At 48.6% G+C, this 15,531-nt stretch overlaps 1 protein-coding gene across 1 annotated transcript in view; it reads right to left on the bottom strand.

Annotated features, from left to right (window-relative positions):
- LOC101943286 (immunoglobulin superfamily member 3-like) overlaps positions 1 to 10,779 on the bottom strand; it is a 44,379-nt gene extending 33,600 nt beyond the window's left edge. Inside the window, exon 1 of the mRNA XM_065566892.1 lies at positions 10,533 to 10,779. Coding sequence (XP_065422964.1) covers positions 10,533 to 10,593 — 61 coding nt within the window. The 5' untranslated portion in view covers positions 10,594 to 10,779. The remainder of the gene's footprint in view (positions 1 to 10,532) is intronic.
- Positions 10,780 to 15,531: the final 4,752 nt, after the last annotated feature.

Here is a 15,531-nt window from a genome sequence, read left to right on the forward strand (position 1 = left end):
CTCAGAGGTTAAGGAGAACAATTTACTTCCTCCTCCTTGTAACAACCTTTTATGTCCTTGAAAACTGTTATCATATGTTCCCCCACCTCAGTCTTCTCTTGTCCAGACTAAGCAAAGCCAAGTTTTTCAATCTTCCCTCATAGGTCATATTTTCTAGACCTTTAATCATTTTTGTTGCTCTTCTCTGGACTTTCTCCAATTTGTCCACAGCCTTCCTGAAATGTGGCACCCAGAACTGGACCCAATACTCCAGTTGAGGCCTAATCAGCGCAGAGTACAGTGGAAAAATTACTTCTTCTGTCTTGCTTACAGCACTCCTGCTAATACATCCCAGAATGATGTTCACTTGTTTTGCAACAGCGTTACACTGTCGAGTCATATTTAGCTTATGGTCCACTATGACCCCCAGATCCCTTTCTGCAGTACTCCTTCCTAGGCAGTCATTTCCCATTTTGTATGTGTGCAACTGATTGTTCCTTCCTAAGTGTCCTTATTGAATTTCATGCTATTTCTCCAATTTGTCCAAATCATTTTAAATTTTGATCCTATCCTCCAAAGCAGTTGCAACCCCTCCCAGAGAGGTATCATCTGCAAGCTTTATACGTGTACTCTCTATGCCATTATTTAAATCATTGATGAAGATATTGAACAGAACTGGACCCAGAACTGATCCCTGTGGGACCTGTAACAGGGTCGAGACACACCGGTGTGGCACTTCCTGCTGGTCATTTGGGAATTACCTCGTCCAGCACTTGGAGTGCCGCCTGGTGGCCGGTGTCTCGCCTGCCAGGCCCCCGTGTCCCTCCTGGATCTCAGCGCCCCTTACCTTGGTGTTCTGCCCACCCCATCAGTCCCCACGCTCTGGATCTCCCCTCCCAGGGGAACCCCCAACTCACTACACCCCCCTTGCCTCAGTGGCTACTGCCAGTCATCATCTAGCTCCCGTTCACTGGGGCAAACTGCAGTCTGTAGAGGTCACTCATCATTGGCAAGGAGATTGGACCAGCTGCCTCTGCCTAACCCTGGGCTGCACCTCCCAGCCCCAGTACCTGCATAGGCCTCTGTCAAGGCCTCAGCCTGGGGAGTTGCCAGGCTGGAGCTCCCTAGCTCCTCCTCCCTTTCCCCAGCACTGCTCTGCATCAAGGACCCTATTCCCAGGCAGCTACGTCCTTCTCTCTCCAAGGCTGGAGAGAGTCTCTGACCCAGCTCCTCCCTGAGCCCTTATACGCATCTGGAGTACTATGTCCAGTTTTGGGCCCCTCACTACAAGAAGGATGTGGAAAAATTGGAAAGAGTCCAGCGGAGGGCAAAAAAATGATTAGCGGGCTGGAGCACATGACTTTTGAAGAGAGGCTGAGGGAACTGGATGCATCAGGCAAGGTATTTCCAGTAGAGATAAGGAGGTGTTAGTACTGTTATACAAGGCACTGGTGAGACCTCATCTGGAATATTGTGTGCAGTTCTGGTCTCCCATGTTTAAGAAGGATGAATTCAAACTGGAACAGGTACAGAGAAGGGCTACTAGGATGATCCGAGAAATGGAAAACCTGTCTTATGAAAGGAGACTCAAAGAGCTCGGCTTGTTTAGCCTAACCAAAAGAGAGCTGAGGGGAGATATGATTGCTCTCTATAAATATATCAAAGGAATAAATACCAGGGAGGGAGAGAAATTATTTAAGCTCAGTACCAATGTGGACACAAGAATAAATGGATATAAACTGGCCATCAGGAAGTTTAGTCTTGAAATTAGATGAAGGTTTCTAACCATCAGTGGAGTGAAGTTCTGGAACAGCCTTCCAAGGGGAGCAGTGGGGGCAAAAGACATATCTGGCTTCAAGACTAAGCTTGATAAGTTTATGGAAGGGATGGTATGATGGAATAGCCTAATTCTGGCAATTAATTGGTCTTTGACTATTAGTGGTAAATATGCCCAATGACCTGTGATGGGATGTTAGTGGGGTGGGATCTGAATTACTACAGAGAATTCTTTCCTGGGTGTCTGGATGGTGAGTCTTGCCCACATGCTCAGGGTTTAGCTGCTCACCATATTTGGGGTCGGGAAGGAATTTTCCTCCAGGGCAGATTGGCAGAAGCCCTGGGGGTTTTTCGCCTTTCTCTGCAGCGTGGGGCACGGGTCACTTGCTGGAAGATTCTCTGCACCTTGAAGTCTTTAAACCATGATTTGAGGACTTCAGCGGCTCAGACTATGATTCTATGCAGAAATTGAAGTAAATGAAGTAGAAGGAAGAAAGGATGAGGAAGTTACAAACAAGTTACAGTATGGGGACCCAGCTTTATAGCCCAAATGCTCTGATAGTGTGCGGCAAATTCTCATGGAACATGGACTCAAACAAGTTTATGAATTTCCCTTCCCTAAGGATGGAAATAAAAGAAAATTCTCTGCGCAGCATTACAAGAGGAAACTCATTAATGGGGAAGAAATTCATTGAAACTGGTTACAATATTCAGTGTGGAAGGATTCTGTGTTTTTGCTTTTGCTACAAGTTGTTTAGAAATCAAGCAGTTGGTACATCACTTACTGAAAATGGTTCGAAGGACTGGAAAAACATATCTTCAATTCTCTCTTCACATGAAAGAAGTACAGAACATTTGGAATGTTTTCAAAATTGGAAAGAACTTGAATTACAAACTTGAAAAACTATCAATGCAGAAAATGTATATGTGATCCAGGAAAAAGAAGACTATTGGCAACGAATTGCCTTCTATGAGGAGATAACTGGGTCTGTGGATGAGGGGAAAGCAGTGGATGTGTTATTCCTTGACTTTAGCAAAGCTTTTGATACGGTCTCCCACAGTATTCTTGCCGGCAGGTTAAAGAATATGGGCTGGATGAATGGACTACAGGGTGGATAGAAAGCTGGCTAGATCATCAGGCTCAACAGGTAGTGATCAATGGCTCAATGTCTAGTTGGCAGCCGGTATCAAGCGGAGTGCCCCAAGGGTTGGTCCTGGGGCCGGTTTTGTTCAATGTCTTCTTTAATGATCTGGAGGATGGTGTGGATTGCATTCTCAGCAAGTTTGCAGATGACACTAAACTGGGAGGAGTGGTAGATACACTGGAGGGTAGGGATAGGATACTGAGGGACCTAGACAAATTAGAGGATTGGGCCAAAAGAAACCTGATGAGGTTCAACAAGGACAAATGCAGAGTCCTGCACTTAGGACGGAAGAATCCCATGCACTGCTACAGACTAGGGACCGAATGGCTAGGCAGCAGTTCTGCAGAAAAGGACCTAGCGGTTACAGTGGACGAGAAGCTGGATATGAGTCAACAGTGTGCCCTTGTTGCCAAGAAGGCTAATGGCATTTTGGGCTGTATAAGTAGGGGCATTGCCAGCAGATCGAGGGACGTGATCATTCCCCTCTATTCGACATTGGTGAGGCCTCATCTGGAGTACTATGTCCAGTTTTGGGCCACAAACTACAAAAAGGATGTGGAAAAATTGGAAAGAATCCAGCGGAGGGCAACAAAAATAATTAGGGGTCTGGAGCACATGACTTATGAGGAGAGGCTGAGGGAACTGGGATTGTTTAGTCTGCAGAAGAGAAGAATGAGGGAGGATTTGATAGCTGCTTTCATCTATCTGAAAGGGGGTTCCAAAGAGGGTGGATCTAGACTGTTCTCAGTGGTACCAGATGACAGAACAAAGAGTAATGGTCTCAAGTTGCAGTGGGGGAGGTTTAGGTTGGATATTAGGAAAAACTTTTTCACTAGGAGGGTGGTGAAGCACTGGAATGGGTTACCTAGGGAGGTGGTAGAATCTCCTTTCTTAGAGGTTTTTAAGGTCAGGCTTGACAAAGCCCTGGCTGGGATGATTTAGTTGGGAATTGGTCCTGCTTTGAGGAGGGGGTTGGACTAGATGACCTCCTGAGGTCCCTTCCAACCTTGATATTCTATAATTCTATGGTTAGAGCGTCTGATTACTTTAGTGAGAGTTCTCGGTGGGCAAAATTTAGCATTCTGCAGCCGAAGTAGAAATGAAAAATTATAGACTCCAGGTAATGGAAACTTTTTAAAATTTGTTGAGTACCTACCTTTGTTTTATCCAGTCATGAAGGAGCATCTACATAAAATAACTGATCATGAAACACAGGTTCATTACTTAGGAAAAAATATGCACAATGAACTGATTCAAATCCTAGCAAATGCCATTAAAAATAAAATTGTAGAAGCCACCCATTGTGCACAATAGTTTTCAGTAATACTGGACTGTACACCAGATGTGAGTCATGTTGAACAAATGACGATGATCATTCGTTTCGTGGATATGGAAAAGCCTGCAGATGAAGATGATGTTGAAGTGCTCATAAAGGAACCTTTTTTGGGTTTCGTACCACTGAAGGAGACGACTGGAGCATTTATGACTGAAACTATTCTACAAGAGCTTGAAACAATGTCATTATCTGTTGAAAACTTACGTGTCCAAGGCCATTATAATGGTAGTAATATGAAGGGTAAAGACAATGGTGTGCAAAGGAGAATGATGGAAATCAATCCTAGGGCCTTTTTCATTCCTTGCAATGCACATTCTCTGAATTTGGTTGTCAATGATGCTGCTAGATGCTGTTTGAAGGCAAGCAGTGTCTTTGACCTGGTGCAACGTGTTTATCTGTTTTTCTCAGGCTCAACATGCCGTTGGGAGATTCTGACTCGCCATGTGAATTCTTTAACTGTGAAACCACTTAGTCAGACAAGATGGAGAGTCGTATTGATGCTTTGAAACCTCTTTGTTATGAACTTGGAAACATTTATGTATGCAGAGTCAGAATGAGCTCTACCCTGACGTCTGGTGGTGAATTATGGCGAGTGTGGAAACAGAACTTCGGGGCTGATCTTGTTTGCATAGGCACACCCACCCGCCTAGCATGAGCCCACAGCAACCAAAAGTGGTTACTTTGGCTGGTGTGGGATCCCCAGTTTCTCTGTTATTGGGGCAGGAAGAATAAAGTGTTCTTACCCTGATTATATGAATCAAGGCCAGTGGAACTGTTGTATGACAGAGGACTCACCATTAACTAAGTAGCACTCGCTAGACAAGGGGCATGGGTTCCAAAACCCAGTGAATTGAGAGAGGATGGGGACAGGTATTTGTACCTGATTTTATGCTCCCCCTCCCTTTCCCCGAGGGCCTGAAACACCAATTGCACCATCTCCTCTCCACTGTTGAATAGCGGAGCTAATTTTGATTCTATTGAGAGTCTAGTTACAGGCTGCTATGTGGAATTCACTTTGGGCCAATGGTGCACTAGCACTGGGGCTCCCCTACTACAGGCTGAAATCACTAAAGAACTAAAGTTACTAAGAGCTGAGATCACTGAGTGCTGTGTTAAGTAGTGGGGGAGCCTGAAGCTATATTGCTAAGCGACTGGCAGAGTGGAGCAGTTCGTGGGATGGCTGGTGGAGCAGCCCATGGAACGGCGAGCGGAGCAGAATGGAGCTGAGCAGTTTGCGGGGATGGCTGGAGGAACAGAGTGGAGCGGAGCGGCTGGTAGAGCAGAGCAGTTCGTGAGGCGGCAGGAGTGGCTCGTGGTGAAGGCTGCAGCGGAACCCCACGGAGAGGTGGTCAGTCGGCCTCGAACCACGTATGGTGCCCCTTAACACCCTGCCTGCCCCTCTTCCCCCCCCTCCATTTCCACCCAGGCTGGGGGTGTAAAACCCTGCAGATAAACTTTTGAACTCTGGGGCTGCACTGACCAGGGGCAGAGACTTTTGGCTTGTTGGACTTTTGGGACTTTGGGTAATTCGTGGGTTGCTGGACTCAAGAGACTTTTGGGGCGTTGGACTTTGGGGACTTTGGGTGATTTTTGGGTTGCTGGATTCAAGAACCAAAGGGAAAGGGCACGGCCCAATTTGCTGGGGTGGGTCTTTTGCTCATGGTTTGTGTTATAAATCCTGTTTGTGGTGTTTTTCCAATTTAATGCTGAAGGCATTTACCTCATGTTGTTAAACATTTTCTGCTACACTCAGACTCCGTGCTTGCGAGAGGGGAAGTATTGCCTCTTAGAGGGGCCCAGGGGGTGGTATGTTATTGTCCCAGGTCACTGGGAGCCGGTTTTATTGAAACAAAACTCCTAGATACTGAACCCAGCCCTTGTTGCTGCCAACTCAGATGGGCAGAAGGGTTACATTTATGATGCCCTAATTGAAATTTCTGATACTACCTTTACTGGATCATCTGGCAATACGGCATGTTCAGATGCAGAGGCTCTTGCAAATGGCCTTTCCAAGTTCAAATTTGTGACTTCACTCATTTTGTGGTATAATATCCTTTTTGGGATTCACCTCACTAGTAAGCAGCTTCAGGGAAAGAACTAGAACATACATCCGGCTATTCAAAAACTGCAGCAAACTAAAAATATTCTGGAGGAATTCAGAAGTGATGAAGGGTTTGAGAGAACACCGGTAGATTCTCTCGAGCTTGCTGAAGAAATAGACTTTCTGACAGAATTTGAACCAGAGCCAGTTCGCATTCGGCAAAAGAAACAGCAGTTTTTGTAAGAAGGACGAGACACACCCATAGAACCCAAAACAAAACTTAGAAAAGTTAGATGCCTGCAAGTCACCAGGGCCTGATGAAATGCATCCTAGAATACTCAAGGAGCTAATAGAGGAGGTATCTGAGCCTCTAGCTATTATCTTTGGAAAGTCATGGGAGACGGGAGAGATTCCAGAAGACTGGAAAAGGGCAAATATAGTGCCCATCTATAAAAAGGGAAATAAAAACAACCCAGGTAACTACAGACCAGTTAGTTTAACTTCTGTGCCAGGGAAGATAATGGAGCAAGTAATTAAGGAAATCATCTGCAAACACTTGGAAGGTGGTAAGGTGATAGGGAACAGCCAGCATGGATTTGTGAAGAACAAATCATGTCAAACCAATCTGATAGCTTTCTTTGATAGAATAACGAGCCTTGTGGATAAGGGTGAAGCGGTGGATGTGGTATACCTCGACTTTAGTAAGGCATTTGATACGGTCTCGCATGATATTCTTATCGATAAACTAGGCAAATACAAATTAGATGGGGCTACTATAAGGTGGGTGCATAACTGGCTGGATAACCGTACTCAGAGAGTTGTTATTAATGGTTCCCAATCCTGCTGGAAAGGCGTAACGAGTGGGGTTCCGCAGGGGTCTGTTTTGGGACCGGCTCTGTTCAATATCTTCATCAACGACTTAGATATTGGCATAGAAAGTACGCTTATTAAGTTTGCGGATGATACCAAACTGGGAGGGATTGCAACTACTTTGGAGGACAGGGTCATAATTCAAAATGATCTGGACAAATTGGGGAAATGGTCTGAGTTAAACAGGATGAAGTTTAACAAAAACAAATGCAAAGTGCTCCACTTAGGAAGGAAAAATCAATTTCACACATACAGAATGGGAAAAGACTGTCTAGGAAGGAGTACGGCAGAAAGGGATCTAGGGGTTATAGTGGACCACAAGCTAAATATGAGTCAACAGTGTGATGCTGTTGCAAAAAAAGCAAACATGATTCTGGGATGCATTAACAGGTGTGTTGTGAGCAAGACACGAGAAGTCATTCTTCGCTCTACTCTGCTCTGGTTAGGCCTCAGCTGGAGTATTGTGTCCAGTTCTGGGCGCCGCATTTTAAAAAAGATGTGGAGAAATTGGAAAGGGTCCAAAGAAGAGCAACAAGAATGATTAAAGGTCTTGAGAACATGACCTATGAAGGAAGGCTGAAAGAACTGGGTTTGTTTAGTTTGGAGAAGAGAAGACTGAGAGGGGACATGATAGCAGTTTTCAGGTATCTAAAAGGGTGTCATGAGGAGGAGGGAGAGAACTTGTTCACCTTAGCCTCCAAGGATAGAACCAGAAACAATGGGTTTAAACTGCAGCAAGGGAGGTCTAGGTTGGACATTAGGAAAAAGTTCCTAACTGTCAGGGTGGTTAAACACTGGAACAAATTGCCTAGGGAGGTTGTGGAATCTCCGTCTCTGGAGATATTTAAGAGGAGGTTAGATAAATGTCTATCAGGGATGGTCTAGACAGTATTTGGTCCTGCCATGCGGGCAGGGGACTGGACTCGATGACCTCTCGAGGTCCCTTCCAGTCCTATAATCTATGAATCTATGAAAGGTTCAGAGAATCATAGACTATCAGGGTTGGAAGGGACCTCAGGAGGTCATCTCGTCCAACCCCCTGCTCAAAGCAGAACCAATTCCCAACTAAATCATCCAAGCCAGGGCTTTGTCAAGCCTGACCTTAAAAACCTCCAAGGAAGGAGATTCCACCACCTCCCTAGATAACCCATTCCAGGTTCAAAGTAAATTTCTACTTTGCACATCTAGATACTGCTATTCACTCAGTTGACGAAAGATTTCAACAGATGCAGCAGCTAGAGTCAGTATTTGGCTTTCTATATGATATCCACAGCTTGCAAAAGAAAACAGCAAAACAGATAAGAGACTTTTGTATAAAACTGGAGTTGGCATTCAAAACATATTGATGCTACAGATTTGTGTAGTGAGCTTCAGGCTTTTTTAAGATGACTTAAAAAACATTCCACTCCTGAAGAAGTACTGAAGTTTGGGAAAATAAACTCACAGACAGTTTTCCAAACATTTTTATAGCTCTACGCATTCTTTTAACTTTGCCAGTTTCCATAGTTAGTGGGGAACATAGCTTCTTGAAGTTAAAATTAATAAAAACATATTTGCATTCAACAATGGTGCCACAATGTCAATAGAGCATGAAATAGCTGGAAAACTGGATCTAAAAGAACTAGTGACTGAATTTTCAAAACCTAAAGCGAGAAAAGTCATGTTTTAAGAACACAGAGTGTTTTTTATTTGGAGTGTAAATACAGACGCCCCCTGGGTTACGCAAACCCAACCTACGGAAATCTGCACTTTGGCGTAATTGTCAGAGATATGTTCCCGACTTATGCAAGGCATTCCGGAATGGAACGCTTGCGTAAGTCAGGGAGCTTCTGTACATGTTAAAGTTCATTGAAGAGTTTACTTATTTCTTATTTCTTTCTATATTGGATGTGGTGGTAATGGCGGTTAAAGCAGGATAGCGTAATGGATGATTTTGGATTTGTAATAATAAAACTTATTAACATTTTAATGCATTTTTATTTGGAATTGGACTGGAATATCATCTAGCTGTCGTGTACAAATCTATTCTGAAAATTTCATGTCTCTATTGTATCTGATCTCAGAAACATTGGTTAAAAAACATAAAAAGGAAAAAAGGGGCAAAATGTTTCCCAGTTTACCAAAAACCTCAGCCTAGATCTGCCCTTGGGGTTTGTGGGGGGGGCGCCGATTGCATGGTTCGCCTAGGGCACCAGTTGCTGGCAGCTAGTCTAGGGCCGCCCCTGCAGGTCAATGCCCAATGTCTGTGATATAAACTAGTCCCAAGGAGGGGCGGTATTGAGGTCAGGGAGCCAGTGATGGAGTCCTTAGGGCAGGGGTCCCCAAACTGTACAGGACCGTTGGAGGAGGTTACTGGGGAGCTAAGGCCAGCCCCCATGGGGGTCAGGGAGGGAGTCAGGGAGTGGACCCCCGGTGGCGGGTCCACTCCTACCCTCATCCCTAGCCCTGACTTCAGCCCCCAACTCCTGCACCCAACTCCCAGCACTGCTCCTGGCTGCGGCCCCGGCCACAGCCATGACTCCACTCCCAGCCACGGCCCCAGCCGCAGCTCTGACCCTGGCCTCAGCTCCTGACCACGCCTGCAACTCTGCTCTCCGCTCCCAGCTGCGGCTCCCAACCACGGTTCCCAGAGAGGGCGCAGACACGTTCCATTATGGGAAAGGAGGGGGGACACGATGGAAAAAGTTTGGGGACCCGCCTTAGAGCGCTGGCAGGGGAAGTGGGATGGGAACGCTGGAGTTAGCTGCAAAAGGAGGCTGGGCAAGGGGATTCGTTCACAATGGGGCTACTCAGCACGAGCAGGGGGGCAGAATCTAGGGCGATCGTAAAACAGCTTCTTTACCAGCTTTGCTGACACAGCGGCCAACATCTCCACTGATTTGTTCCCACAGACGTCAGTGGAGTTCTGCCAGCCGTGAATTCAGATCAGTCCATTGTTTTTAATCTATGGCCAGGTCTATGCTAGAAAAGCTTTGCTACTCTAACTACACCGGCAAACCCTCCTAGAGGAGACACCGCTCATAGCAGGGGGAAAGTGCTCTTGCTAGTACAGCTTCCACCAGCTCCTTCAGCAAAATAAGCTACACTGGCCACAGCACTTTCTGGCTGGTAGAGCATCTACACTGGGGCTTTTGCTGATACAGAACGTCTTCACAAAAATCACTCCTCTCAGTGACAGTGCTCTGCTGGCAGGAGTTTCCAGTGTACACATGACATAAGAAGTAAATGCTGTAAATTGATTTTCAATGATGATGCTCAGATCAAAACCAATAACACAGTCGTTACCGCTCTACGCCCTTTCATTCCACAGAAAGATTTGTTCCAGTTCCTCCCTCCTCCCCCCGAAACACTCGCTTCTCTGAAAGAGCCAAACCCCCAAACTCACCCAGCCACGGAGACAGGAGAAGTGGCCAAAGCAGAGAGAGCCTTTCCAGCCGGGCTCTCATGTTCCTTCGAGAACCTTTCCCTAGCAGCGCTGTCAGGGGCCCTAACTGAGGAGGTGTCAGATCTGCTGCGACAACAGCCCGTGCTCTTAGTTCTTGCAGTTCATTGGCTGAGGTAACCCCAGAGCCATTGTTGCACTCTCTCTCCCCGTCCCCTTTCCGCGCTGTCCCTTACGAACTCTCCTCTGCTCGATGGTATTTTTATCTGCTGACTCTTTGTTCCACATGTGAGTTTGCTGCCAGTGTCCCCTGCCCAGTTCCCTATTCTGTCACACTGAATGTTCTCAGATCACACAGATCTTATCTGTAAAACTCTACACTAACCCGGCCTTCTCAACGTTTGAAAGTATCAGACCAGCAATGCCCATGGCCCTGAATCTCCCTCGGCAAGGTCTGAGTCGTTTCTATTCTAGTTGTATCCTCTCAGAGGGGGCATGGATTGGGGTCCAGAATAACAACTATACCATGTAAAATAGAGGTGTCATTCCCAAAGAGCGGTGCAATGGGGTTGTACTACAAAGAGTGAGCAAAATGGAGGGGCAGTTTTAACTTTGCTTTTGAAAATCTCATCAGGGTCCGTTCCCTTCTGCAAAACTAAACCTGTAGACATGAACTGCGCTGACCACATCAGAACAGCTTTCGGCTGCACTCTTTGGTCAGTACAGGGGAATGTGGATCCTGCTCCAAGAGCAGCCCCCTGGCTCACGGGCCACGCGTGGGTGCTGCTGATCAGTGTGTGGCTGGAGAACACCTTCCTCCCCGACTGCCCGGAGCAGCAGGAACATTCACCTGTATCAGGAATCTCCAGGGAGGCTGGAGCCGGTGGGCATTGAGCGGGCCGTGGAGCACATCAAACACTTGAGGCTCCTGCAGTGGAGAGCAGAAGACTCCAGCAGTTGCTGTGGGAGACCTCATCATCGTCCATGCCCCTTCTATGACGAGCTGGACCGGGCGCTGTCAAGGGCTCCGAGTCTGGAGCTCACGACCCCTTCCTCAGCCCTGCGGCCTCATTGGCTGACGGGATGCTGATGGGGGCCAGGGCGAGGAGGCAGCGGGAACTGCAGAGGATGCCCCAGAAGAGCCGGAGGATGAGGAGCTACCCAGAGAAGGTGGTTGAGGAACCCGCCCCACCCCCGCAACAAGCCCAAGGAGAACCTAGAACTGGTAAGTTTCAGTGGACCCCCCCCACCCCAATATCCCTCTCGCTCTGGTGCTACATTCCTGGTTGTAAACCCGACTCCACTTCAGTCCTTAAATGGCCCCTGAGCAAGACGCGGCTAGAGATCAATGATTTTATTGATTTCCAATCAACCATTATTATACCTTTGGCAGAAACCATAAAACAGATTATTAACGAACAATCCCAGTCCTGGTGCCGCACAGACTGGACAAAGGGGGCGGGTTTAGAAGAGTTCCCGTTGAGGGTGGGACCGTTGTAGAAAATGTACAGTTGTTTGTCTAATAGCTGTTTTCGTTGTCCCTTCAGTTTCAGTGCTTCTCGTTTTCACCCTCCCCCCACCCCCCCGGTCCCCTTTACTATCCACTTACAAAGAGGAGCTGCACAGAACTGGGGTGGAGTTTGCGGGTTAGGTCCCAGAAGGGGAAGTGGACACTAGTTATCTGAGAAAAAGATTAGTCCCAGCAGTCCGCTCTTCCTTGGAAGATGACAAAATTCTCCTTTCCCCGTCCCTGGGGTCTGGCTTCTCCCCGCACTGAGCCATGCGGCACAAGGTCGGAAATGAGGGTGCATAAGGAAGCCGGTCTGTCAGCTGGATAAACACAGTGCGATGTCCCTTTGCTATGGAGAGCTGAGGGGCTTGTGATGCTGCTCTGAAACTCCAGGGAACCATATAAAGGGGCAGAGTTTCTTTCTTTCCCTGGACTTTTCCCTGTTGTTAGGCAGGCACAGAGGCAAGATTGCTGGAGCTAGAGGAGGGCACATGTTGCTCCTGGCTGGCCAAAGGGAACTGCACCACCACAGACAGCTCAGTGCTGGCAGGGACTGGGGGAGCGAAAAGGGCTCCTGGCTGGCTGCTGGGCCTGAACTTACATGAACCCTGAGGTGAGGGTGAAGCTTTGGCAAAGGCTGGGGCCATGGGAAAGTGGCCCAGGGAACTGAAAGCTGTGTAATTAAAAGGACACGGTGGCATGTGGTTGCTATTCTTAAGATCCCTGGACTGGGATCCAGAGTAATGGGTGGGCCTGGATCTCCCCCACTCCTCCAATAGGCCACTGAAGAACTGCTTTACAATCAGACAGCGAGAAACCCCCAGAAGGGGAACTGAGCTACTTTGTGGCCCAGCTGGGACCAGAGTAGACCAAGAGGGCGAAACCTTTGCCTCCAGGGAGGAAGCCTTGGGGGTATGGCCTGATACCAGGGCTGGGACTATTTAAAGATCGCAGACACACCCAACCAGAAGACCCTGAGGGCGTGTGGCCACCGCCAGAGCAAGTGTCTGAGCAGCAACATCCCTGCAGCACAGCCAGGCCTGGGCAGGAGGCCTGGGACGTGTGAGGAACAGACTGACATTCTGACATTCCAGAGACACTAGTTGTGATGTCCCCGTGCCACACAGCGGGGTGACGTGTTTTCCTTTAATCTTTCCCATGTTTTCCTTATTTTTTTAATTGATTGCTGTTTAATAAATTGTATTTGCTTTGTACTGTATGTAATGATCAGTGGGTCAGGGAAGCATCCAGTGCAGAGAGAGAACCCCGGAGTGGGGACACCCAAACCCCTGCCTAAGTGACCATGACATGGTTGGGGGTCGAGCCCCCCAGGAATCCTGGGCCCAGCCTTGTCGGGGTTATGAGGACTCTGCCACACAGGAGAGTGGAAGGAGAGTCCTCGAGGTCAGGCAGGGCTCTGGGTAAAGGAAGTGGGAGCGAGGACTCAAATCCTTTCACTCGCCCACTTCACCAGGGTAGTGTATAAGCCAGGAAGGTTCGCCACAATAGCGGGACCATTCCCCTGCTTACATGTAGATAAATGTCTTTGCGGCTTGGTTGATGTGCAGAAAAATGAAACACAATTCAAGTAACAATACAGGCAGCTGCCCCCACCCTGTGATTAAAAGACCCTTCCTAGCCCCCACTTCCCAACCTTGACCAGTTTCAGACTTAGTAGCGATTAGTGCTCCGTAAGAGCCACTAAGCGCACTTAGCACTGCCGACAAAGAAAGGTTAAAAAATGTCCCCACCCCCCACTTCCCCAAAGCAAATGGTGCTAAGGTGGTTGAGTGACTGAGCACTGCTGATAAGAGGTGTGTGAACAGCTAAGACAAAAGAATCGCACAATGACTGTATTACAACTCAGCCGCCACCCTCCCCGGCCTAAAAAGGTGTTAACATAGTGGAGTTGCCTTGTTAAAACTCTTGAGTGTTTGAATTGTCACAGGAATGAACACCCTCCCGAAGCTCTGTAGCCCCCGGGGATGTGCCAATGTTCCCTCAGGAGCTTTTCCAGCAGCTGGACAGGGTGTGACGGTGCCCTTGGCACAAGCAGATGTCATCCTTTGCCTCCCTGCTGTGCCAAGATGCATCCAGATATGGCATCCCCGATTTCCCTTGCATGCTGGGAACCAGGGCCCGTGTGCACATGGGGGGATCCGGCTGTCTGTACAGAGTTTATAAACTTGACTTGTACGGAGCCACTTTACCCTCACAAATGTTGTGGAGCGAGTGCCATGCAAAAATTCCAACGGACTTCAATGAGGTCAGGATTTCCCCCATTGTGCATCCAGGTCTGAGGCTTGGAGGGACAGGAGAAAGATCTAGAATTCCAGGGTGTTTGCTCAGATATTTGAATCCATTTCCCTTAGTGCCCAAAACTCCAGGAGTCAGTTTCCGCTGCCCCTGAGCTCTGCTTTTGTTCCATCTCCTTTTGGGCCGTCGGTACAAGAACGGGAGACTGACAAGTAGCGGCGACTGCTCAGAGAGGGGTAATTAGACATCGCCCTAAAGTCTCTATCTAAGCTTCAGCGTTGGCTGCATATTCTGAGCATCACCTCTGGGTCAGTTTTGTCCGTCCTTCAGCAGTCTCCCCCCCCCCCCCCACTCTGCTCTGCCGGCTCCTGGCATCACAGGGTCCTAGTGCATCCCCCAACCACTAGTGCCAGGGCAGGCTGACCCAGGCTGACCCTGACCCTGACCCTGCCCTTCCGCCTCAGACGGACCCTTCCCTTTTCCAGCAGGACTCCACCAGCACAGGGCCCCCACCTGCAGTCACTGCTCCTGCCCCACGCTGGGCAAGGGGCAGCCCCATCCCCACCCCCAGTGAGGCTACAGTGAGGGGCAGCAGCAGGGGGGAGGCGCACATGTGATGGCAGCTCCCCCCGCACCCACCACAGGGGACTGGAGGGGGCTTCCTGGACCTGAGAGGGGCCCTAGGAGCACGTGCAGTGATGGTGCGTGTCCTTCTCTCTTTCCCTAGTCAGGAAATCCAAACTCCTCATCCCCGCCCCACCCCAGAGCCTGCACCTGCAGCCAGAGCTCTCACCCTCCCACACCGCAACCCTCTGCCCCACCCCAGAGCCCCCTCCTGCACCATGAACCCCTTATACCCAGCCCCACCCTGCAGTCCTCACCACCGCACCTCAAGCCTCTGCCCTAGCCCTGAGCCTCCTCCCACACCCCAAACCCTTATTCTCCAGCCCCACCCCCGAACTCCCTCCTGTACCATTAACCCCTCATTCCCAGTCCCACCCCGCAGTCCTCACCTCCACGCCCTGAGCCCCTCCCACACCCCAAACCCCTCATCCCCAGTCCTCACATTTTTACATTATTTTAAAAAATATATATTGGCTTACAAAGCAGGTGTCGGGGGGGAGAGGGGGGGCGGGACTTGATCCCGTTCTGGGCACCACCAAAAATTATACAAACCTGCCACCTCTGGTGCCAACTTGCCCTAGGTATTTTCAAAACAAGGTCCTGGGGGATGGA

Source organism: Chrysemys picta, chromosome 14, assembly GCF_011386835.1.
Source record: "Chrysemys picta bellii isolate R12L10 chromosome 14, ASM1138683v2, whole genome shotgun sequence".
Taxonomy (NCBI): domain Eukaryota; kingdom Metazoa; phylum Chordata; order Testudines; family Emydidae; genus Chrysemys; species Chrysemys picta.